The sequence below is a fragment of the Triturus cristatus genome, chromosome 7 (assembly GCF_964204655.1).
Source record: "Triturus cristatus chromosome 7, aTriCri1.1, whole genome shotgun sequence".
NCBI classification, from domain to species: Eukaryota; Metazoa; Chordata; class Amphibia; order Caudata; family Salamandridae; genus Triturus; species Triturus cristatus.
The window spans coordinates 1,859,762,642-1,859,789,170 of record NC_140590.1 but is presented as its reverse complement, the minus strand read 5'-3'; the positions used below and the strand labels follow the sequence as shown (position 1 = coordinate 1,859,789,170).

Sequence of the window (26,529 nt, the reverse complement as noted above, 5' to 3'; positions counted from 1 at the left end):
ATGTGGAAGCTCAGTGGGTTACTGCCTTTCTCACAGAGATCCTTGTGCTACTTGCAGTTCAGAAGTTACAATCCTAACATAGGACAGTGACCAATGAACTGTCACCAAAGAGCTGCATACAAACATGAATGGTATAGTTAGAACTTTGCTTTCTTTTTTTGTGATATAGTTAGGAACTTCCCCAGTCTTTCATTATTCTAATGTTGCTAAAATGAGTATGTTTGGGCAGATATACATTTTTTATCAGTAAAGCTGACCCCCATGGAATACTCTTTAAATCCTAAGGTTGTGTTTCCCCAGACCAAACCCTCTTAAAATATACTGCCCACCAGTATGGATGACATGTGATTCATACACCTTGTAATCCTCATTGGCTTATGTGACATTCCCTGTAGACTGATTTACATACTTGTATGATTCATTGTCTCTGTATAATGTGTGCGTGGTGTAAAGTACTGACACACACTACACTGATATGAGTAGCGCTGTACAACAAATAAAATGCATATGAGAGAGGGGCTATGTAAAGATGAGGGGCACTGTTGGAGGGTGGCAGTGAGGGAATCCGAGGAAGAGGTCATGGGGTGGAGGGGGGAGCTAGGGAGAGATGAGAGGCACTGCTGGAGGGTGGCAGTGAGAGAGTCTGAGGAGGAGGTCATGAGGGGGATGGGCTACAGAGAGATGAGGGGCACTAGTGGAGGGTGGCAGTGAGGGAATCCGAGGAGGAGGTCAATAGGGGGGAGGGATGAGGGACACTGTTGGAAGGTGGTAGTAAAGGTTATTTACGGAGAAAGAGGTTATTGGTGTGGCACCAAAAAAGACTTTAAATCAGCGCTGAAGCCTGTCGTGGCCTTTCTGTTTTTGTTTATTTAATTAGCAGTCGGGTCATAAGGGCTACTGTGGAACATACTTTAAAGTGCGTGCTAATTATATTGACCGCTATATTCAATGCTTTAAGTTTGAAGGTGATTTTATTAATGTTTATACCTGGAAAAATGAAAGTGTAGCCTGATATGGGGCTGGGGCCCAAGGTCACTTGTGAGATAAGGTGCACTGGAGAGGAGGAGTGGATAATCAAGCCTGTAAGGGAGTGCGTTGCAGAGTCCGGGGTCAGGTGGAGGTAGTAATGAAGAGGGATTCTCCCTGAAGACTCGCACAGAGAGAGCCTGAGTAGTGTCACTTGCCTGATACTCCCACCTCAAAAACCCCCTCTTCCCTTCAAAGGAACATTACATGGAAAAAACACTTTTTGAGAGTGATAATATTTAGAAAGAGATTTGGAAAAGAGTGCGTTTTACTGGGCCTTGTAAGACTAAGAAGAGATAAAGGAGGGCCCTGAAGCAGGCCTGCCTAGACATATATGCGACAAATCGAGCCCGCAGTGGCCCACCCACATGCACCCTTGGCTCACCCAAATAAAAATTCCTGGAGCCGGGCCTGCTTTAATCTCTCTCTCCTCAGATCCGCTAGGTCCAACTATAAAAAACACACCCTCAATGCTAAGACTTCCTTCTTCTGCTCCCAACTCGACCGGGCCAAAAACAGACCTAGGGAACTCGTCAGCATTGTTAAAAACCAAACCTCCTCTGCACCCCCCAAGGTGATTGCCACCACTGAGAGATGCGAAGAAATCGCCAACTACTTCTCAGAAAAAATCTCCAAAATTGATTAATCCTTCGCCCTAACTCCCCTCCCTCTTAACCTACTTCCCTCCCCGGACATTTCCTCCAATTCTCCTTCACTCTCTACGCTTCCTCACGACTCCTCTTCGTTCCCTCCTATCGTCCCTATTCTTGAACCCGTCCCCATCATACTTGAGCAAAAACATAATGCTTCTTGGCACGACTTCCAACCAGTCACTGAACTTGATGTCCTTAATGTCATTTCCAGACTCACACCGTCATCTCACACTAAAGACCCTCTCCCTGCCAACCATGTCCAATATCTAAAACCTATCAATGCCCCCCACTGGATCTCTATCATCAACTCCTCCTTTAACTCTGGTTGTGTCCCTGCTTCCCTCCAACTGGGACAAATCACTCACATCCTCAAAAATGCTGCTGGTGACCCTAATGACCTAAATAACCTTCGTCCTGTCTCTAACCTTCCTCTTCTCTCAAAATCCCTTGAAAAATGCGCCCTGCTCCAACTAGCTAGACACATTGATTCATTCAATCTTTTAGACTCTTTCCAATCAGGCTTCAGAAAGGGCTGCAGTACAGAAACGGCAATGCTAAACATAATTGATGACGTCCATCACGCCCTCGACATAGGCGAATCCTCCTTTCTCATTCTCCTTGATCTCTCCGCTGCATTTGACACTGTCAACCACTCTACTGTACTTAACACACTGAAAGATCATTTTGACCTCAACGGTTCAGTCCTCAAATTATTCACCTCCTTTTTCCAACACAGAACCTAGCAAATTAAAATCCGTGACTGCCTTCCCAAACCTCTGCCTGCCTCACTAGGAGTCCCCCAGGGCTCTATCCTCTCCCCCTCTCTATTTAATCTCTTCATGGAACCCCTCACCCTTATCCTTAAACAAGCGGGAATCAATTATCACCTATACGCCGATGACACCCAACTTTACTATAAGATTCAATCCCACTTGGATGTTCTTCACCTCAATGATGCCTTGAGTAAGATTCAATCCTGGTTCCACTACAACCAACTCAAACTCAACCCAAAAAAGACCAAAATCATTCTTTTCTCCCCTAAGAACAACTCGCTCCCCATTCTATCCTGGATCTCTGACCTAACCGCACTCAACTGCTCTCTCACTATATCAAACTCCGTTAAATCCCTCGGTTTTAACATTGACCGGAGCCGTACCCTCATCCCCCACATAAAAAAATTTGCCAAAAGCGCTCTCTTCACACTCCATCACCTCAAGAAAATAAAACCCTTCATTCCTGCAGACGACTTTAAATTAGTCGTCCAATCGCTGGTCTTGTCGAATATCGACTACGGTAACGCCATCCTCGCTGGAACCCCACCTAGTCCCAATCAAATCTGTTCTGAACCTGCCCGCTAGGCTCATTACCGACCTCAAGCGGTTCGATCACCCCTGCCCTTAAAGCCCTCCAGTGGCTTCCCGTCGAAGGAAGAGCTTCCTACAAGACAGCTTGCATTACGCACAAAGCCCTGCATCAACGCTCCCGCAGTACCTCTCAGATAAACTTCACAAAGCTGGCTGCTATAGATCATTGGGGAGCTCCAACACCCTTGCTCTTGTCCCTCCTCTGTTAAACAAGAAAACCACACAATCTCGCTCTTTTTCCGGGAACGCGCCTAACATCTTGAACTCCCTCCCTAAAGATCTTCGTTGCAACCCCTCTTACGTCAGCTTCAAAAAAGACCTCAAACTCCTCCTGCTCAACAAATACTGGGGTCCTTAATCCCTTCCCTGAGCACTCATCCCACCCCGACCTCCTACTGTTCTCCTCCCCCTCTCTCATCTTCCTTTCGGCCACTAACTCCTCCCACTAGCCTTTCCCATAGGACCTGCTTCTTCCCACTTGGTATTGCCTTAACCTCCCCCCCTCCTCAGCCTCGCCCCATTCCCATACCTTTCCCCCCCTCTCTTCTCCATCTTTTCCCTACCACTCTAGGCTGATCTCTCAGGACTTGTTGTAGCCCATTGCAATACATGTAATTTGATCGTGTAAAACTGGAGTTGTTTTTAATGTCTGGATGGGATGGGTTTAATGTCTGGATGGGTTTTGAGTACTACCTCATTGTAATTCTGTTATATTACAATTAATTACCCATGTATAGCTGTATGATATTGCCTTAACCCACCCCCCTCCCTAGCCTCTCCCCATTCCTACACCCTACCTCCCTCTTTTCCTTCCTTTCCCTCCCTCATTAGCCTAATCTCTCAGGATTTGCTGTAGCCCTTTGCAACTTTTGTAATTTGATTGTGTAATATTCATGCTGCTTTGTTTGTTTTGGTTTTTTGAAAACTACCTCATTGTAACATTTTGCTTTATTGCAATTAATACCCATGTAAAGCGCTGTGATACCCTCGGGTCCAGCCAGCGCTATATAAAACCATTTAAATAAAATAAATAAATAAGATCAACAAGAAGCACAAAGGAGGTTTATAATATTTATTTAAACTATTGTGCTCTAAGATGCAGTATTTGCGTCAAAATTAGAAAACAAATGCATATCAAAAATATTGCTAGCATGGTTAATAAACCACACGCTGTAGGAAAGTGGCTATATATATACCGTTCCCAAATGGGTGCAGTGTGTATAGAGTTCACAGTCCCCAGAGGTTTGACAGAGGCTAAAGTTAGATATAACCTTACTCTCTATTTGTGGTAGAGTGGTCGAGCAGTAAGGCAGTATCAGAGAACAGTGTAAAGCATTTGTTGTACACACTCAGTCAGCAAATGGTCTCACACACTCAAGAACTGAACTCTAGGCCAATGGTTTGTATATAAAAATGGTTGTTTTATTTTAGAACCAACAATAGGTATCAAAATATACTTTCTGAGATACTTATATACTTTGCAAAAGACAATTGACTTGGAATGCAATAGTTACAGTTTGTTTGAGCTCAATGGGAATTTTAAGTTATTTGCAATAGATTACTTTCAGGATTACTTTTCTAATTCCAGGACTGGATCCTAGATTCAGTCCTGGGACAGTTCTTGGAAACAGGTGAGTAAATACTTTTTAGTTACTGTTGTGATTTTTAAGCAATATTTTGCTATTTTAAAAGTTGACACTTAGAAACTTTTTCTGATCAAATTACCAATGTTATCCTACGGAAGGAAATTCACTTAGCAGGTAAGTGGGGTTATGGGTACTTTTTCTAGGTCAGGATCCAACACTAGTGTATCACCTGTAAGCAGTTGAGAAACCGCGTTTAAGTTATACAGGCGATTTTTAAGGAATATATATACGTTTGCAAAATCGACACTTAGAAGAAATTTCACAGAAAAACAGTCAATGGTTTCCTATGGAAGAAAATTCGAATTACGGGTAAAGTATGTTCTCGTTACTTTTGTAATCCAGTGCTGGGCTCCTAGGCTCAGTACTGGGACATCTATCTAAAATTTGTAAGTAATTACGTTTTCACAGTTGGTACGATTTTTAAAGAATATTTGTAGTTTGCAAAAATCGACAGAAGTAATTTCACAGAAAAACAGTCCATGATTTCCTATGGAAGAAAATTGGGTTAGTGGTAAGTACGGTTGTGAGTACTTTTCAGGGTTGGTGCTGGGCACCAAGATCCAGCACTGGGATCTCTCCTAATAGCAGGTGAGTATTTCCGTTTTCGTTACTCGGTTGATTTTAGGTGAATATTTTAAAGTTTAGAAACTCCACACTTAGAAGAAAGTTCAGAAGAAGCCAGTCAATGTTACCCTATGGAAGAAAAGTGAGTTATCGGCTTTTGGGTAAGTACTCGACTGGCAGAGTTAAGGTCCTGGACACAGACTCGGGGGGTCTCCCAGGGTCAGGTAAGTACAGTTGTTACACCCTCAGCGGCACAGGGGCAGCCGGGCGCAGAGTGAGTTAGGCCCAATGTTATCCTATGGGAGGCAGCGGGGCCTTGATTGGTGGCTGCTGACTAGCAGGCCACGCGGCTGTGGGAGTTGGGCTCCTGGTCACTTGCTCAGGGCAAATGGGGAAGTAGGTAGGTATAGAAGTTGCACTGCCAGGGCCACTCGGGCGGCTGGGTGCAGGGTACTTTTGAGCCTTCGGGCGCTCAATGGATTTCAATGGGAAAGCTCAAGGACTAACAAAGGCTGCAAGCTTGGGGACGAAGATTCTTCAGGTGTGCCCACCACTTCGAGAGGTAATTTGGGTAGTTAGAGGATAGGTAGGTACCCAGGAGTCGGGCACAGGGGGCCGCCGGGTGCAGGGGTGCCTTTTGGTGTCAGGAAATTGGACCCTCTGTTGATCGCGGTAGGGGAGGTCCCTGGTTCTGAGGCTGCAGGTGTCGTCGGGAGCGTTGAGGTGGGTCCTTGGGTGCCGGATTCGGGGTCACAGTCACCGGGGGGACGTCCTCGGGGTCTTTGTCCACTCCAGCACAGGCCAGGCTTGGCGGGTGCAGAGTGTGCAGGGTTCGCGGCTCCGGCTGGTGCCAGGGGTTAGATACTTGCTTTGAGCAGAGCCACTGCTCGTGGGAGTTCCAGGTGCTCAGTCACAAGGTAGCCAGGTCCTCCGGGGTTTGTGAGGTTGCTGGCCACAGGAGGTGCCGGGATTTAGCAGGAGCAGGTTCGAGGGTCGACAGGCCGGTAGGGCTGCGGCCAAAGCAGTTGGTGTCTTCCTCTTCTTAGCAGCTGCACGGCAGGTCTTCTTTCTTCTTGATCTTCTTTGCTGTTTTAGAATCTGAGGACTCTCTGTTTTGTCTTGTACCCAGACACTCAGCCTGCAAGGGCAGTGTGTTTGTGTTAGGGTACAAGGCCTCGAAGGGTGGCACAATAAGTGCTGCAGCCCTTAGAGGCCTTCCCTGGTCACACGGCCCTGGGTACCGAGGGTACCATTTACCAGGGGCTGACATGTGGCCAGGGTTAGCCAATTTGGGTTTTAGGTTTTAGGGAAGGAACATAGGCCCTGGGCACCTGATTGGCAGGAGTCCAGGGCACACTTAGTCAAAGTACATTCAGCAATTCAGCAAAAAGTGGGTGCATACCATGCAAGAAAAATGGCACTTTCTCACACACACCATAAAAAGCCCTGTCATGTTATAAGACAGATTAGCCTAAACCCCATTCCTCCTTCTTAATGAAGCTATATGTTAATATATCAAAGATCTCTGGGTTTAGTGGCGGACCCCATACCTTAGCATACATAGATGCTTGTTCTACATCTTGGCTGACTCCGCAATCTTGCCTCACGACCTTCATTCTCAGAGTGAGTTGTTTAAACGCCTGTACTCAGTTATATGACAAGACATGTTTGCTCATAAACAGCAGCTGCATTCCTATGTTATGTCTAGGTGCAAGTGTCTGGACAGAAGGATAACAAAGGGCATTGTTGTGTGACCTTGTCCATAGTCAAGGACTAAATCCCAAGAAAAGAACAGAACATATGCAGGTTTTCTGTGGAAATCTAGTGTGACACAAAAGCAAACGTGTTTATATGGTAACCTGTGCAAAGGAAAAGCAACCAACACCGTGCACAACCAGGCCAACTTGGGAAAACGACATTGGACCAGGCAGGAAACACATAACAGTGACTCCATCAATTAAAACCAGTACTGGGTCTCAAGTAGCTTTTATACTTACCTAATTGCACAATTTTTTGTGACTTTCAAATAGGATGCACCGTAGTGAGAAAGCAGTTTTCCTCTTTAGCTATGTGTCCCTCCATCGCTACACAGTAATGAAGTTCCTTCCCCCCCCCCCTCCCAACCCTCCCTTCGCTTTCAGGCAGAGGCACCGCAAGGCTGCTATTAAAAATTCAGGGTCGGCTGTTTTTTTAACAAATATAGAACAGTTTTTGTAAAATTAAAAAAACATTGGTCAGTCGATCCTGCCCACTTTGACCTCTGTTTACCTCCAGATGTCCTTTCAGATGAGTCCAAGGAGGAGACCTGCAGAGTTTTATTCGGGTTGAGAGTCCTGATCCTCTGGACCCCGGGGGCCTCCGAGTAATGGCCCAGGAAAAACTGGAAAGGATGGAGATCAATTGGATCGTGTCAAAGGCATGGCCCAGAAAAGGAAGCACTGAGTGGGGGGGTCGCGTTTTTCTGTTTACAAATAAACAGAGAAAGCTTCTTTAGAGAGCGAGCCTGGGGAAGGGCTGTATATAGGGGCTCTTTTTTTTTTTTTTTAAAGAGCCATCACTACCATTAGTGCAGCAGGCGCTATAGCATTGATGCACAGTTATGGCTATCTCATAACAAAAATGTAGTTGGGGCCCATTTTCCTTGCTAGCATTAGGCTCTAGATCACCCTTGCAACATAGTGAACAGTGCACAAGCACAGGCAGGTAAGACGTAGGGACAGCTTGCTTTGGGCCTCTGTCCTAGGAATGAAGGCCCAGTGGAGTGGGTAAAGGGGACGGCCTGCTTTGCTGGGCTAGCGGTACCATTGTTGTTGCAGGTGCAGTGGCACCAGGACCCAGTGGTGAGAGGGCTAAGTGCACACTTGTTGTGCCATTGTTTTGTTTTTTTAAACAACTTTTAATTAAGATCAAGGTTTATACAACAGATGGCATACAATCAAGTACTCTTGGATATCGCATTCGGTTTGAACCCATTGACAATTACAAGGCCGTTACACACATTAGCGTTAAACTGCAATATTGTTAAGTAACTGATACAGTGAGTCTTGGGGGCTGCGGGGGATCACAGAGGCCACCTCTGTAGTCATTCCACTTCCCGCAAATCTGTGTCCAGTTGGCAGGGCACCCCCTGGATTCATAAACTGTACTTTCTGACACCATACACCAGTCCATGTCTTTCCCCCAGTCCTGTAATGTTGGTGGTGTCTGTCCCCTCCAGTTTCTTGCTATATTTATTTTTGCTATCATAAGGCATAATGTTACCCATAGTCTTTCTTTATTGTTCAGGTCTGTGGGGCCTCAAATTTTTAAGAGACTCAATTTGATGTTGCAGTCCATGTTATACCCCCATTTCCCATTCCTTAATTTTTTTTTACTGCTGCCTAGTATCTCTGGATAATTGCGCACTCCCGAAGAACATGGATCAAAGTACCTCCTTACCCACTATAACAACAAGATTCAGCACTGAGACCCACCTTGGCCAGCACTGATCCTGCTACATTCTGTGTAGTATTTTCAATTGCACTAGTCGGAGCTTGGCAGAGATTGCAATGTTCCTATGAGAGGCCAAAGCCTCAAGCCACTCCCCGTCATCTAGCCTGGCCACGTCGTAGTCCCATTTTGCTCGGATCCGCATTAAGGAGTCTGCCATGTTATTAATTTCTTATAGGTCAGTGATATAGCTTATTCTGGGAGGTTTCCATCCAAGACCTTGTCTTCCAACGGGGAAGAATCTGGCGGTGTCTCGTCCTTTTATATCACGGCAATCAAAGCATGCCTGATCTGTAAATATCTATAATACTCTGAGTTGGCCAAATCATATTTGATCAATAATCAAATCCTATTCCAGCTGCAATTGGGAAAAGGGAATCACTCCCCCTCCTTTCCATAGGTCCCATGGTCTATCCGGGGTCGGAAGTGGATGTAAGAGCCCTTGGGTTCGGCCATGGTCGGCCTTCATGGTAGCACACGTAGGACACTCCTGTCCCCACCTCCTGACATCCACTCTCATGGTTGGCCACCAGAAATGCCGTCCCATGCTAGCCACCGTTTTTTCAAAGCCCAAATGACCTGCGCATGGAGAGTCATGGCACCAGATGAATGCTTGTTTCCTTAGCCTAGGCGTGGGTATCAATAGGCACCTGCCCTTCAGGGGTATCCCGTCCTTCAGCTGCCATTCTCTGTGACTGAGGAGCCACCTCCGCCATGCGAATGACCTGATCCCTCTCTTTATTCCCCTCAGGAAAGTATCCGGTTGGATAACCCCCAATACCATCCTCGGGGAAATGATGGAATGCTCGGTCGCAGGCAATGGTTCCGTAACTGCAGATTGACGGGACAGGGCGTCCGCCTTCCGGTTTTCTGTCCCCGGCCGATATGTGATGCGGAAGTTGAACCCCGCAAAGAAGATCATCCACCGCAGCTGTCTGGGAGAAAGGTGTCTTGTGGCCGTCATGAACTGTAGGTTCCGATGGTCCGTGTACACCGATACCACATGTCTTGCCCCCATCAACCAATGCCACCATTCGGTGAAGGCGTCCTTGATTGCGAGAAGCTCCTTCTCCGCAATATGGTAGTTGCGTTCGGCGTCGTTGAGTTTGCGGGACATGTACGCAACGGGATGAAGCACCCCTGTGTCGTGGTTGCGTTGGGACAAGATAGCCCCCAGCGCCACATCCGATGCTTCCGCTTCCACCACGTAGGGGAGATCCGGATCGGGGTGAGCCAACACCGGCGCCTTACCAAAGGCGCTTTTCAGGGCCTCAAAGGCTTTGTTCGCTTCAGGGGACCAGACAAACTCCTTGGACTTCCTCAGTAGCTGTGTGATTGGGGCCACCAATCCTGAAAATCCATCTATAAACCGCCTGTAAAAGTTGGCGAAGCCAATGAAACTTTGGACGTCCTTCACGCTTTGGGGCACCGGCCATTCTTTCACCGCCTTGATCTTTCGTTCTGCCATCTCCTGTCCCTCTGGACTCAGCATCACTCCGAGGAATTCCACGGATGTGACGTGGAAGTCACACTTGCTGAGTTTACAAAACAGCATGTTTTCCCTCAGCTTTTGGAGCACAGCTTTGACGTGGTGTACGTGCTCCTCCACACTGGACGAATAGATGAGGATGTCATCGATATATACGACCACGTAGATATCCAACTCCTCTCTGAATACCTCATTCAAAAAGTACTGAAAGGCTGCCGGGGCGTTGCACAGACCGAACGGCATGACGAGGTGCTCAAAAAGGCCGAACCTGGTCTTAAAGGCGGTCTTCCACTCGTCTCCGTCCCTCATGCGCACCAGATGGTATGCCCCTTTCAAATCCAACTTGGTGTAGATACGAGCTTTCTTGACCTGTTCCAGAAGTACACTGATGAGAGGCAAGGGGTACCGATTCTTTACGGTTATCGCATTCAATGCACTAAAGTCCACACAGGCCCTCAGCTCCCCATTAGCCTTCGGGATGAAGAAGAGTGGCGAGGCGGCCGGAGACTTGGACGGTCGGATATTTTGTAACGCCCTGAACGTCTCAGGATCGTTTAACAGACACGATAATGAGAACGCAACCACTTGTGAAGGTTTAGTTATTTTAATGAAGGCAAAAATAATACAAGGAATAAACAAAGGTTATAGTCACTGGAATCCTCCAGGCTAAGTACGTTACCAGCCCACAGCACGGATGGTCCTAGCCGTCCTCTGCATATACGCCGATCCCGGCGTATGCCAACAGAGGGCAGAAATGAAATGGCCGACAATGCCAATCGGTAGGCTGTGAGGGGGACGAAGAGTGTTGGGGAGAATCGAGGAGTCAGGGAAACACCCAGCCGGGGTCTCTACCTGAAGGGAGCAGCCGCTCAACCTCTTCCTCAGACTGCACCGGGACGCGGAGTCACCTCCTGGTGATGCGTCACCGATACCCCAATCACAAGCAAAGAAGACTGAACCGAGAGCAGCCGCTCGATCGATCCTGTGGACTTCCGAGTCTGTAACGCGGCAAACACCTCCTGGTGTGCGTTACAGCTGGCAGTCCCTGTATCTCTGGTCGGGCTGGGAGTTACGACTCCAACCAGCAAAAGCGCCACTGCGCTTTGACTCAGCCGAGTCAAAAAGCGAAGCTCAATGGTTATCCGGTAGAGCTTCCGGGTCCTTCACAAGTGACGATGGGGCAAGACACGGCCCAGAGAGTAACGACTCAACCTACCTCCGTTCTTGCCTTACTGGAGCACCACTCCGGAACACTGCTCTTCACTAAGCAGGTACGTCGGTGTAAACACAATATCCGACAGCGTTGTACCTCCCGGTTCCTCCCTTTATAGGGCGTGTTTTCCTTGAGTTATGTAACAGCTCTCCTGTTTACATAAGGGCGTGTTTTCCTTGAGTTATGTAACAGCTCTCCTGTTTACATAAGGGCGTGTTTTCCTTGAGTTATGTAACAGCTCTCCTGTTTACATAACCTCTCAACCGCTAAGCATCCTGGGAGATGTAGTCCGTTTTCGCTGGTTACCGTTTTCCTCCCCTCGCATGACAGGAATTCTTGACATCAACAGACATCAACAGATTTTTCCTAGTCCTAATACCCACACCCCGTGAACCAGACCCAAATGCGGAGTGCGCCACAAGCTTAAATCCCCCACCTTGAAAGTGTGGCATGCATTACCCAACAAGTGCATTTCCTGCAGTAAAATCACATCTGGGGCGTGTCTTTTAATAAATTGTAGCGCGATTCCCCTTTTTATTTTGTTCCCCAGCCCATTCACATTCCACGACTGTATGTTAAGCTTCTGTACAAATGCAGTTGCCGTCTACACCTCGAATATGAAACCGTTCCCTCAAAGTTTCCGGATATGGCCACATGTCGCACAATCGGAAGCGGCCCTCCAGCCCTGCTTCTCATATCTGTAACCGCATCTATAGTGCCCTGTGTAACCTCTCCAGTGTGCCATCTAGCATCCATCATAGCCAACATGTTGTAAGAAAACAATAAACTTTCCCTTCCAGCCTTTCAAAATATCATGGAGCATTTCAAAAAGTCTGGAAAACTGGAACCCCCCCCCCTTTTTGTATTAAACTGCGCCCCCCTCCCTGCCTTCCTGCATGGCGGTGTTAAAACCTCCCGCCACCCCCAACTTGCAGAGTGCCTATTGCTCACCCCTTTAACTTGTGGTGCGTGTGCCAACCCCATCCCGTTCAATCATTATTTCACAAACTTGTTGCGTTCCAATTGCAGCGTTACCAGAACCATGTGCACTACCTTAACAAGCCAATCTTGTACCTGCAACGAGTGTCCATGTACTGTTTCACCCCCCCCCCCCCACACCTCACCATCCAGAATAGCCAGGCATAAGCAGGTCCCGGGCAGGAAAGGCCATGAGACCTATACAAGCCCATAAAGCATACAGCCCAACTCTCATTCACTGACTTCAGTCAATGCGGTATCCCCCATCAGAGTTCCTGCTTTCAGCTCCACAGATCTTCCTGGTTTGTCTCGTCGAGCTTGGCGATTCCCCTTCCCTGCCACTCGCCAGCCCTCCTGCCAATCCCATGCTTCTCCAGGCGTATTGAAAAACCAGGCGCTTTCCTTCTGCCTCCACTCTCAGCTTAGCTGGAAAAAGCATAGCGTATTTCACATCTTTTTCTCGCAGTGCACGTTTGATTTCGAGGAAGTTGCACACGGAGTGTGAAATCCGGAAAGAAGGTCACCTTACTATTGTCCCACTCAATCGGGGGTGATACCCAGGATGCTTGGAGTATGGCGTCCCTATCTCTGAAGTTGCCTGACCTGCTCGTTCCGGAACCACCAGTATGCGGACGTTATTGTGCCTAGAGCGCCCTTCATACTCATCCATCCACTCGTTCCGGAACCACCAGTATGCGGACGTTATTGTGCCTAGAGCGCCCTTCATACTCATCCATCCACTCGGCCCGGGCATGAAGCTCATCCACTCTTTGTCGAAGGGCAGTTGTGTCTATAACTAGGGACCCAGCAGTCGATTCAACATCTTTAAGCCTCACGGTCATGGAGCGCATATCTGCTCTCATCAGGGAGATCTCTGAAGAGACCGAGTCAATTCGTGACTCCAGCGACGTTCTTACTGTCGTAATGGCGGACATGATATCTTGAAGGGTTAGCTCCTGAGCTCCCTCAGCCTCAAGTTGTTTTTCAGGCGGGCCATCCTGTTCCTTGTCTTTGGGGTCCCCCCCGCATTCGAGGCGTATTTATTCAGTTTCACCTGAAAGCTGTAGTGTTGCGACCTCCGGCCATTTTCTGTCCATTGCCACTCCAAAGTCTGGCATCCAAATCCGGCTGGGCTGCTTCCTCTTCCTTGTAATTTGGCTCCAGGCAATCGCAGCCTGTACCAGATCAATATCAATTGCTGACTCTATAGTCACGGCAAGATGCTGATTCTGGGACCCAGGTCCTGGCTCCTTTTGTTATAATATATTCTCGGAGTGGGTAGTGTATCGCTGTAGAAACGTGCGGAAGTCCAGCCTCCACTCTAGCCCCTCCTCGTCAGAGCTGGACGCCTCTTAGTAGGCCTGGTTGTCCTCAATCGCGTCCTAAAGCTGCAGACCCCCCCAATGTGCAAAAATACTCTCCCAACAAAAGTCCCCATGCAGTGACTAGGTTCAGCATTCAGAACAAGTCCTCGGTAATTCCACAGGCAGGCACCTCCAGCAGTGGCACTGGAAACCCCCACTCTCAGTGCAAGATGCCGGAGCCGGCTGCGTCACATCGATTATCGCGGCATCCCCGCCACTGATCGACCCGATCTTGCTCACGATCTGTTCCCAGAGGGTTCCAACCTTCAATTCTGCATATGGTTCATTACCACCCTCGGATATGTATGCGGATATGCCTTTGAACGGGTAGGTTCGGCAGAGCTGCCTCACGGAACGGCCATGTTTCTCCCTGGTTGGCCACGGCCCCCCTGTTGTGCCATTGTTGCTTTGGGCCATGGAGCAATGGCCCAAGGGGGGGGAAATAAATAAACTGGAATCGGAGAAGCCTTAGTTTGTGCCGGGGAGAGGCGTGGGACAAGATGGGGGCCATGTTTCTGATAAAGGACAGAGGCGACAGCCCACTTTGCAATGTGGTGGCCATAGTTAGTGAAGCAGGTGCAGCAGCACAGGCGTCCAAGGGGGCCCCTGAATCACAGTAATGACTGTCTTACTTTAAAAACGGAACATGGAGGATCATTTTACTTGATGGCGTTAGGAATCAGAGCACCATTGCTGCAAAGTAGGGGGCAACATGTGGGAGCTCGTTTATTTATTTTTTTATAAAGTACAGAGAGATGGTTTGAAGACTGAAGTGATGGTGAGGGATAGCAGGCAAGGGGTGAAGGGCAAGGAAGACAGCCTGCGACTCAGGCCTGTAGCTATCATTTGTGCAGCAGGTGCAGGAATATGAGGGGCTCACAACACCCCAATTATCAGGAGCAGTGTTTTTGGTCAATTTCTGTGTGTTTGACGCATTTACTGTTATAGGTCTTACTTTTAGTGTAGATTATGAGTTACAGAAAAAGTATTCCTGCAATTGTCTCTCAAGTTCTACCCATCACACTCCCTCAATGCTTCCATAAAAGTTTGGAGCGGGACAGACTTCAAAACTTTTTACTTATGAGGATCGAGCACAAAAAAGTAAGCTCTGCCCTGGGGTAAGGCTCTGGGGGAGAACTTGGTAGGCCCCTGCTGCGCAACTTCAGTTTCCAGCCATTGTTTGAGGAATGAAAGCATGTCATGCGTGCTTCTCTAGACCTGTCTGTGAGGTCTTGGATTGTGTCCTCAATGTTTGATATGGTTGCAGATGTTATATGGTCACTTCGGACTCTTCGACTCTGTCAGACAACTTCTCTGTTTGGATTCTAATGCCTGATTTGTAGATGAGTTTGTTTCCAGATTTCTGTCCAGTTTGTCTACCTTTGTAAATTCTTGAGTCAGTTTTGCATCAACTGGTGTTGATCTTTCAGCGCTTGTATCATCTTTCCTTCCTGATGATGACTGATTTGTTTGATCAATTTGTTTCTCCGCATCTTTATTCCATCCTTCGTTGGTAACCCTGCTAGTTAGTTGTACAATTAGGTCTGAAGGGAGAGAGATGGGGAAATGCTTGTTGTTCTAGCTTAGGCACCCTGTGGTTTTCCTTGGCCTAGCACCTACTCAGTCAAACATTATTCTTTTTGGGTTAGATTCCTTCATGGGATGTTCCTTGCCACAAGTGCATTATTCAATTCTGCCCAGGTATTTTTCCAGCCTAGATTTGTTGTGTTTCCCACCTCCGTTTCAGCTGTGTTTTTTGTGAGGTAGACCTTCTTTTGTCCTCTTCCTTCCACCTCTTGCTTATGTGTGGATTGTGGTTCCCTGTCAAATGTTTGGGTGATCCCTGACCTCCCCGTCTCTTTCATATGGCCTTTTCCATTTTTAACTGCTTCTAAGTCCATTCAGTGTTGCCCTGCCCCTCTTCTGGAGACACAGACTTCTTGGCAATGAGGCTGCAGCAAAGTAACTATGCTCCTATGAAGGGAAGTAGGGGATTAAGAGTGCTGTCTCCTCTCCACCTACAGTTCAATAGCCGCCTACACTCACTGCTCCGTTACTCTCGGTGGGAGAGTTGCCATTTCGCAGGACCGCCACCTCCATACACCACTCTTCTCTACAGGTCTCACACCATCATGTCCTTGTCTTTATATTGGCTTTTTCAATAGCATAGAAGTAGAATTCATTTTGATGTGGCTGCATCTTCTTACTTTTCAACTGTGCTGATTTTGTCCAATCCCAGACCATAAATAACAATTTCATTTACAAAGCCTTGTATATTGCTGGTCTTGTTGTTCAAACAATTGGTCAGCTTTTATCACGAGATCAGTAGCTTTGCCGTCTGATTTTAAGCAGCCAGTGGCCTTGAGTGCACCAGGGCGAGCAGGTGTGCCATCGGTTACCTGTTAATTGCTTCACGTTCTTTACCTTCACAGACTTTCAGACCCTTACTACCCCTACTCAAATTCTCAGTAAGAGCACACAGTGTCTTTATAATGCACAAGATGAGATCATTAATGCTATTTGTATTTTATTGTAAATGCAGAAACTAACGAAGGAACTATTTTAAACCAACAGGTATTAAATATTGAGCAGAAACTGATAGTGTCGCCTGTGTTAAATCACCTGAAGAATCACACTGCTAAGAATGTAATGAAAAGCGTGTGAAGATGCACAAGAAACCACATTAGAAGCGACACACGGTCAATAACAGGAACTGATAGATATGAAATTACAGAATGTGAAAATGGTTTGAGTTATCCATCAAATGCGCTGTCACATCATGAGAACCATCTCAGAGACAAGACAAATCTACTGAATGCTGGACTCTTTGGAGCTATATATTTTTTGTCCCATTACCTGTTGAACTCTTACTGGAAAAAAACACTGCATGGTTGCTAATGTGTAAAATATCTGATCCAAAAGTTACTTCTAAACATGAGAGAAGCATTTGATTGAGATATTGTCAGTGCACATAATGTAGAAGACTTTGCTAGCCACAGTCAACTGAGCTTACTATGGAACCCAGAGCTTACTATCCACAGTCGTCAGAACTCACTATCCACAGTCAAATGAGATTACTGTACACAGCCGGGACTTACTGTCGAGGGGCAACAGAGCTTTTTATCCACATGTAACAGAGCCTCAGCAGTTTGAGCCTAGTAGCCACAGAAAATAGAGATATTTAAGTTTCCTAGGGTGCCAGAACACTGTGGACAGAGCGTACCATCCATAGGTGATAGAGTTTACTATACACAAGAGAATGTCTCGGAGTGAGAAAGTATATAAGTGCTCTGAATGTGACAAAAGGTTCAGGTTAAAGCACCAACTTATCACCCATGAGAGAATACATACAGGTTACAAGCCATACCAGTGCTCTGGATGTGTCAAAAGGTTCAGGTTAAAGCACCAACTTATTGTCCATGAGAGAATACATACAGGTAACAGTCCCTTCCAGTGCTCTGAATGTGGGAAAACGTTCAGTAACAAAGACAACCTTTCCTGCCATGAGAGAACACATACAGGTTACAAGCCATACCAGTGCTCTGAATGTGGGAAAAGCTTCTACCAGAAAACACAGCTTTCTATTCATGAGAGAACACACACAGGTGAGAAACCCTACCAGTGCTCTGAATGCAATAATTGTTTCAGTTCTAAACGCAGTCTGACTGAACATGAGACAATACATACAGGGGAAAAACCTCATCAGTGCACTGAGTGTGGGAAAATGTTCCGTCAGCTCAGAGCTCTTAAAGCTCACACCCAAATACACACCCGAATACACACAGGAGTAAAGCCATATCAGTGCACTGAATGTGAGAAAAAATTTCATTCAAAGGGTTACCTTACTAAACATGAGAGAATCCATACTGGTGAGAAACCCTTTCCTTGCACTGAGTGTGCTGAAAGCTTTTGTTGTAGAAGTGACCTGAAGAAACATTTAAGAAAACACACAGGTGAAGAAACATTTAGCTACAAAAAATATAGGCCAAACACTGTCCATAAAAAAAAAAACATGGGTGAGAAGATACATGTTTGCACTGAATGTGGGAAAGGATTTAGCTGTAAGAGAACTCTCACTCGCCATTTAAGAGTGCACACGGGTGAGAAACCTTATCAGTGTCCCGAATGTAAGAAAAGCTTTACTCAGAAAGGAATGCTTACTATCCATGAGAGAACGCATACAGGGGAGAAACCTTATCAGTGCTCAGAATGTGCAAAATGTTTTAACTCTAGTGGTAAACTGAAACTCCATGAGAGAATTCATACAGGTGAAAAACCGTATCAGTGCAGTGAATGTGGGAAAAGTTGCAGTCGACTTGGAAATCTACTTATGCACAAAAGAATACATACAGAAAGAGAAAAACTACACCACTGTACAACATGCGGGAAAAGCTACTTTGACAAAGGCCATCTTAGGACACATGAAAAAACACATACAGGCGAGAAACCATATCAGTGCACTGAATGTGGCAAAAGATTGAGTGGCAAAGTTTCTCTAATCCTTCATGAACGAACACATACTGGTGAGAAACCTTATCAGTGTGGTGAATGTGGCAAACGCTTTAGTAGGGCAGGAAATTTTAATATTCACAAGCGTGGTCATAAAGGACAAAAACCTTATGAATGCACTGAATGTGGCAAATCTTTCAGGCTTAAGCAGCACCTTACTAGTCATGAAAGAACACATACAGGGGAAAAACCTTATCAGTGCACTGAATGTGACAAAAGATTTAGCCGTAAATTCATTCTTACTCTGCATCAGAGGATACACACTGGTGAAAAACCTTACAGATGCACTGTATGCGAAAAAAGTTTTACTGGTAAATCCCATCTTACTCTACATCAGAGGGGACACATTGGTGAAAAACCATATCAGTGCACTGAATGTGACAAAAGTTTTAGCCGTAAATTTGTTCTTACACTGCATCAGAGGACGCACACTGGTGAAAAGCCTTACAGATGCACTGAATGTGAAAAATGCTTCAGTTATAAGGGGGACCTTATGAAACATGAGGGAGTACATTCTGTTGTTAAACGTTACAAGTGTACGGAATGTGGGAAAGGGTTTAATGAGAAAAGAGGACTTACTTCCCATGAGAGACAACATATGGAAAAGAAAACAAAGACATGACATCAAATAATCTACAAAGTATAGGATGGAAAACTGAAGAGTGAATTATTCTTGTACGCCTTATTATACAGAACAGCATCTTCAAGAATCAAGTTTGCATTGTTGTGTATATATACAAACTGTAACACAGGTTTGGAGACAGTAACTCGTGTGCAAAACATTAGCCATACAGCAAAAAGATGAGAAAATCTGAAAAGGCGTCTTATTTACCCCAAGAGAGAGGAGATGTGGAACGGAAACCAAAGTCATATTAAACATGACGGACACATATTTAGAAACTTTGTATTGGTAAACTAAAGTTTGAAAGGGATTGTACTGATGACACATACTTCTAACCACAGATTCCTCTCCTAGTAATTCTTCATTTTGCAAATCTCGCCAATCACCTTACTAGATCTGGAACCTTCTGCAGTACCTCCTACCCGGCAGTCAATGGTACCTATGAATTCCATCTCAACTCCATCACATCTCCGATCATTTGGACATAGAGTTGCATAAAGGACCCGTTCCCGCCCATTGATGGAAGTTTATCTTTTTCCTCACCTAAAGAGAAAAGATCTGGAGCTCTGCTCCTGCTGGTTTTTGTCAGCGAAGTTTTACATTCATTTTAACTTGGATGTTGTTCAAAGATGTCATCCCCCCAACTATGACAGATTTCAAGCTGTGTTATCATTTTTATATATTTCATAATTAGTTGTCGCCCTACTTTTATCTTTTATACGCTATAAAGGGCTTTAATCATACACCAGTGAAATTCTTGCTCTGAGATATTTTTATAATAGTGATTACACAAGTGATTCTAGATGTTTTTTAGCCCAAGCTGGTACATTGTTTTCCCTTTTATCTACTGTTCACAATCATTGCATAAAGTCTAATAGAAGTATGTAAAAGACAGAGAGGAGACTGATGCGCTAGCTGTTGTTTAACATGATTTTAAAACAATTCCTTTTCAAAAGGTTATGAAAGCTCTGAACACGTATTGTGCCCTGAAAGGCCTTTGGACCAGGTAGGAGAAGGTGCTGCTGGGGCACAGACAAGACCGTGATATCAACATCTTCCCTTTCAAAGGATACTGCTTCTGCACATTTAATCTGAGTGCAGCTTATTAAAGAACATGAACTGTAACTCTTTCTGCCGCCTAGAACAGAACTTTTTGTTCTGCTAAGGTATATGGTGTCACTTTCAGGCAGGTTATCTAATATGACTCAATAGGATTCCTTCTAGTACTAAGTTAAGCCTTGGCAGATGGAGGGGTTGGGAAACGAACTTCTCACATTCTAAAATATATGCTGGATTTTAATAATCATGTTGCAATATTTCCTTCTTCTCTGTTTGCTTCTAATAGGTTTTTAACTTTTAATAAAAGTATATAAATGCGTATCCTGATGTGGATTCCTCAGTGTGTGTCTAAATCAGGTCTTCAAAATGTGGGACGCACCCTGAGGGAAGGGCGGACGGCGTGAGGGGCGTGTTGGTGGCTGCATTCGCAGGGAAGCCTCAGCAAAGAAGTGTAAATAAAGATCACCTGCAAGTGCGACCTTCTTTATTTGGCTGGTTTCCAGGCTCTCTTCATTACAGACCTTAAAGTGCATGAAAAGTGTGGGCACTGCGGTCTGGAGTGCAATGGGGGGAAGAGGTCTTTAAGTGTGGGGCAGGACCAAAGAAGGAGACAAAAAGAACAAAATATTCTTTAAGTATTTTGTTATGTTTTTTCTCTGCATTTAAATGCATGTAAAGTAACCCGCACACAATGAATGAAGGTTAAACATCTTATTCTTTGCAAATAAGGTAATCTCCTTGTGCCCAAACATTTTTTTATGGGACCTTGTATAATGTAACTGGAGCTCATATAAAGTTCTCCAGTATGTTCAGGTCAAGTTGGCGCTATATAAAACTACAAAAAGATAAATTAATAATCTGTAGGAAATGATCAATCTCAGTTGGTTAATGCACTCACTGAAGATGTGTGCGCACGTCTTTCCACAGAAAGGTACAGCATTAAATCCTACTTGGTGTAGTGTAGAATAATGACTCCTGTATTTATTGTGATATGAGGTCCCAGTCTGTAACAGAAAGCACTGTGAATATGTAAGTCACTATTTAAAAAATTATTATTCACAGTATAAGCTAGGTTGCCACAATTTTTTTCGTATTTCTTTGCAGTTTTATATAGTGTGGACTCAAAGGTATTTGAGCGGTTACTTGCACACCAGTGAGATCACACAGTGTCACAGTCATTTTTTAGGTCAAAGCCGACCAGACAGTGCAGATGTCTGGTTTGCTAAAGACATTTTGGGAGTTTTCAGAAAGCTTCCCTGGGATGCATCGTCACGTCAGTTGCTTACCCATGGCATTGTGGTTTGTAACTCACATTTTCTTGCTTTCCATGTGCTGGCTTTATTTGTTTTAGGCTGTCCAGCTTGAGTTCATTCCTTGCTTGGAGCAATCCCTTATACTATATTCTTCCACGAATGCTCATTTTCTGTAAACAGACCTTGAAATCCTGTGCTTATCTTGTCACTTTTGGTGTGCGTTCAAAGACTGAGGATAAATGTCAGGCTCTGTCTTCCGAGGTAGCTCGGTGTTTACTTTACTTTCTTTGCCTTAAAGCTTTACGTGAAAATCTTGCTGTGAAAAAATGCTTTTTACCTAGAACATAACATTTAAGTGTCTGTAAATAAACCATGCAGATATTTCAGAATATATCAGACTTGGGAAAGCAAAAATGAAGCACATTTTTTGTAATTCTGAAGTGTGGTAGAAACAAATACCTTAATACGATTAAAATAAATTCCATACACTTGGTGACATTTCCTTGCATAATAGTTTGTGTGCTGTATACTTTTATCAGTAAAACTGTAGGCCGGCACAAATGTAATAGTCATTTCAATTTAAAATAGGTTGTCTGTAATGGCAGTACGCTACCACACCATGTACAATTCACTAAATGCCATCCCCTCTAATCTGCACCACTCCACTCTGCACCATTCCACACCACTGTATTCTATGCCAATGCCCTCTACTCTACACCACTCTACTCTGCAACACTGCACTCTGCCACTACACTTTACTCCGCTGCACTCTACTGTGCTGCATTCTAAGTCTATGCACTCTGCCGCTCTACTCTACATCACTGCACTCTACATCACTCCACTCCACAGCACTCCGTTGTATGCCACTGTACTCTATGCCAATCCACTCTGTCAGTCCACTCCATTATACTCCACTGTACAGCACTCTGCTTGACTTCACTCTATGCCACTCCACTTTTCATAGTGCCACTCTTCCCCACTCCACACAATACCACTCTATTCTATGTCACTTCACACCACTCTATGGCACTGCACTCTGCGCTACACCACACCACTGTACTGTATACCACTCCACTCTACACTTCTCAACTCCGCACCACTCTATACAAATGCACTGTCTGTCACTCTACCCTTCACTACTGCACTCTACAACACTCCACGCCATTGTACTGTACACCACTCCTCTCTACATCTCTCAGCTCTACTCTGCACTGCTCTACTCTATGCTAATGCACTCCATGCCAGTCTGCTCTGCATCACTGCACCCTTCGCCACTCCACTATAGGCCACTGTTCCTTCAGCACTACACTCTACGCCACTGGACTCTACTTTGTACCACTCCACTGTATGTCACTGCACCCCATGACACTCTAATCTACTGTGCACCACTGCACTCCCCTGCACCACTCCATTCTACTCCACTTCTCTCTATTCTGAACCACTCTTCTGTACGCCACTGCACTTTAATCTGCATCACTCCATGCTGTGCCACTGCACTCTACTCTGCTCCACTATACGCTACTGCCCTCTACAATAAAGCTGTACTCTAAACCACTGCACTGTATGCCAATGCACTCTACACCACTGCACTGTACACCACTCTACCCTACACCACTCTGTGCCAGTGCACTCTACTCTGTACAGCAGCACCCTCTGCCAATCTACTCTGCCCTCTCTGCCAATCTACTCTGCACCACTGCAGTCTATACCACTCCTCTGTCCTGTGCACCACTTTATATCACTTCATTCTACGCCTCTCCATGCTATGGCACTCCATTCTGACACTTTACTACTCCATTCTATGCTGTGTCACTCCACTCTAGGTCCTCCACTACATTTTACTCCACTCTTTGCTATGCCACTCTATGCCCCCACACTGAATCACTCCACTCTACGCCACACCACTCTGCTTCAATTTATGCGACTCTATTCTACAACACCCCACTCTACAAACCTCCACTCTACTGCCCTCCATTACACTGTACTCCACTTTACTGCCCTCCAAGACATTCTACTCCACTCTACCAGTCTCTACTCTCTGACATGCCACTCCACAACACTCTATTCCATTTCACTCTGTGCCCCTCTACTATACTGAACACCACTCAACTCGAATCAGCAATATTTCACTCTACAACACTATGCCACTCTAAACACACTACACCGCTCCACTCTATGCCACTCTACTTCTCACCCCGCCACTCTCCTCTATGCCACAAACGTTTAGCCTTCCTGAACTGCAGCCGCTCTGGTGTATAACATGGATAACACACAGTGGCAAAGCCAATAGCGCTTGCATGAGCGAGACTTATTGGCCTTACCGATGCATGTTTATTTTGGAACAGGGAGATTACGTGATTTGCCCTAAATCACAGGATGCTGATCAACAGCTGGGACTCTAACATGGTTCTCGAGTCCCAAAACGGCAGCTCTAGCTGTAATGCCACATCCTGAAGTAGTGTTTGAGATAAAACAAGTGCTTTCAAAACATATGTTTTAGCAATCGGACTGTACCTAGTACGAACATTTTAGTAAGCGTCTCATTTACTCTGGAACTCAGTTAATGACACCCCTGTAGTACCTCTTAAAAAGAATAAATCTTTGCAACCATCAAGCTTTAATGCACTTCATCATTTAACAGCTGGTGAGAAGCCTTTTTCTTCTTTAGCTCTTTATTCCATGCCCTTCGCACTCAGGCAAAGGCACCTCAAGGTCAGCATCAACCGTTCAGGGACAGCTGTTTTTGTAAATGAGTCCAGAGGATTGCAGGGAAGGGGAAAACAGAGTTACATTCACATCACAAGGGCGACAATTCAGACTATTGCAGTCCCCCAAAGATAAAGGTATGGCTTGGGTGGCAGATATTTGTAATTTTAATCTATACTGAATTAATAAACGACTGTTGTGTTCATCTCTAAAGAAGAGAATCATCACCACCGTGCGGCAGACTGGAATAAGTGCCGGTGTTGACAATTAAGTGCCAGTGTCAAGCACCGGAAACCACTGGCTCAAATTAAGCATTGGTGGGGGCTCATTTTTCATTTACAAATGAACAGAGACCACTTCCTCAGAGAGATGCCTCTAGGAAGGAGGGAGCGAGGGAAACTAAGCTGAGCTCTCGGGCTGGGGGTTATAAGACTATTTAAGTGATATTGTTCTGAAGCTCATAGTCTACACTAAATGGGAGACTTATAAAACAGCAAGTACAGCAAACAAAACCAGTAATTGACCTACAAAAATGGCTCCCCATAAATGGGGTGTTGTCACCTCACACTCCTGGGCCCCAATGCAGCAGCTCCTCTTGAAAGTGACACCTGGACTGTGAAAGACGAAGCAGCTTTGAAGCAGCTGTTCCACATATCAGTTGAATGCACTGCTCTTAGGGCAGTGCAAGTTCTCGGCTGCCCTGAGGGCAGTGCATTCACTATAGTAGGGTGCACTTTCCCTGTTTATTCCTGGTGCACCTGTTTGAAGGTGTGCCGTGGCACATACGGGGAAAGTGCGCTCGTACCCCAATACAGGTCCGGGTGCCCTTTCCTGCCCTGCCCCTGTGCGTCCTTCTTTGTTGCCTATTTATCTTTCAAAGGCAAAGTTCCTTCAAGGAGGCTAAATAAATTGGCCCTGAACTCGGATAAATGAACAGGCGTAGAAATGTACAGACTTATGGGATCTCCCCATGTTCTAATGCCTCACCCTAGTTCCTTTCCATGACTTTGTTCCAGTTCATCCCCAAGTAACACATGCAGAATGTCATGTCAAGAAAACCTCCTGGGGGTAACGCTTTATAGATGTGACCACTTGTCGGAATCCGCAAGAGTGAGGGCATTCACCAGTTGTGCCCCTATATCCATTTGGTGAAACCTGCAGTTATATCCTGAGGACGCTGGGCATAGCTTTTGCACGTTTTGTGACTCACACTCAAGTAGTGAATGATAGATTTGCACTTTAGGGACTTGGTTACATTTTCAGGGTCAATTGAATTGCTCTTCAGACAAACTTGGCAAACATTATTTGCCCACTGCATAATATTTATTCACGTGTACTGTAATCCCTAACAGAACTAAAACTAATTAGAACTAAAATGACACTGAGTAATAATTTATGCCACTTATACACTGTGATGCCTTGAGAATTGCCATTGCTTGTATTATACCGGTTGTATCTTGGGTTTTGATGAAATGACAAACATTTGAACCTTCCTGGAGAGGCGGGCATGCCGCACAATAGCATTTAGCTCCCACACGTCTGCTGGCACCTTAACTCATCACGTTACCCTTCAACCTTGTACTTGCTTCATGATATGATTTTTTTCGTGACCATGAACTGATAAAGATAAACCAACAAATTAAACGTATTCCTAGATGGTTCTGAAAAGTGCTGTTTGACTCTGCCTTGTCCTACCAGTGAATATATATCTGGTGAAACTTGGGCTGCGACTCCTCAGACTTGCTGGTGGTGAGATGTGGGGAACGTCTGTAGGAAATTGTCACACATTATATGACCAGGATTTCAGACCCAGAGATCTGACCTGATAATTGTTTTGACAAGACTGAAAGTAACATTTTAACAAATGATAAAACGGTCTTCGATTACTTTTTACTAAATTACCTTTTGGTCACATGGAACAAGTCAGACTGTGCACCACAGAGGCCTTTCAGTCACCAGCAGTAGGGAACATTCTCACGCAGGTGTTGTCTCGGGTCTCAAGTGTGGTCTGTTCTCAGCTGTCCTGCTTTGTTTTGATCCCCCCTATTTGGTTCTCCTCTCCCTCACTTCTCCACAGCTGTTATTTTCAGTCTTTTTTTCTTTAGGCTGGGATATGCTTTCAACATCTAAGGTGAGATTTCCTGCCAGCCATACCTACATCTTCCAACACTAAGTAGAACCTGAGGCAAAGGAGTCAGAGGATGTTGTTTCCCCAAGGCTAACCGGACAGGGGAGACCAAATTAGGATTTCCGTTAACTTAGACATACCAACGGTCCCCGTAGGCAGCCGTTTGGGGAGGAGCTAACATATAATAAATGTTTCGGTTAAATCATCCACAAGTTATATTGTAACTTTGGAGATGAAAAAAAATGCGAGAGATGGGCGGCTTGTCAATACATCTGGGGCTTTTGTTCTTGAATCTTGCCTTTTTCCGGATTAGGCTTAAAGAATGGCCTTGCCTAATCCGCTGAAACCCAAAAGTCAATCCAGCAAAATATTAGATGTAATACCCAACTCTAGCACTCCGGGCACGTGGGTACGTTGTGCAGTGTTCTCTCAGGCCAATGGTACATGGCACAGGTGGCCCTCAACC

General features: G+C 45.4%; 1 protein-coding gene across 1 annotated transcript in view; it reads left to right on the top strand.

The window, feature by feature from the left end:
* Positions 1-20,297, top strand: part of LOC146813492 (uncharacterized) — a 32,933-nt gene extending 12,636 nt beyond the window's left edge. Inside the window, exon 3 of the mRNA XM_085620251.1 lies at positions 16,361-20,297. Within this exon, the coding sequence (XP_085476377.1) occupies positions 17,046-18,917 (1,872 nt within the window). The 5' untranslated portion in view covers positions 16,361-17,045 and the 3' untranslated portion in view covers positions 18,918-20,297. The remainder of the gene's footprint in view (positions 1-16,360) is intronic.
* Positions 20,298-26,529: the final 6,232 nt, after the last annotated feature.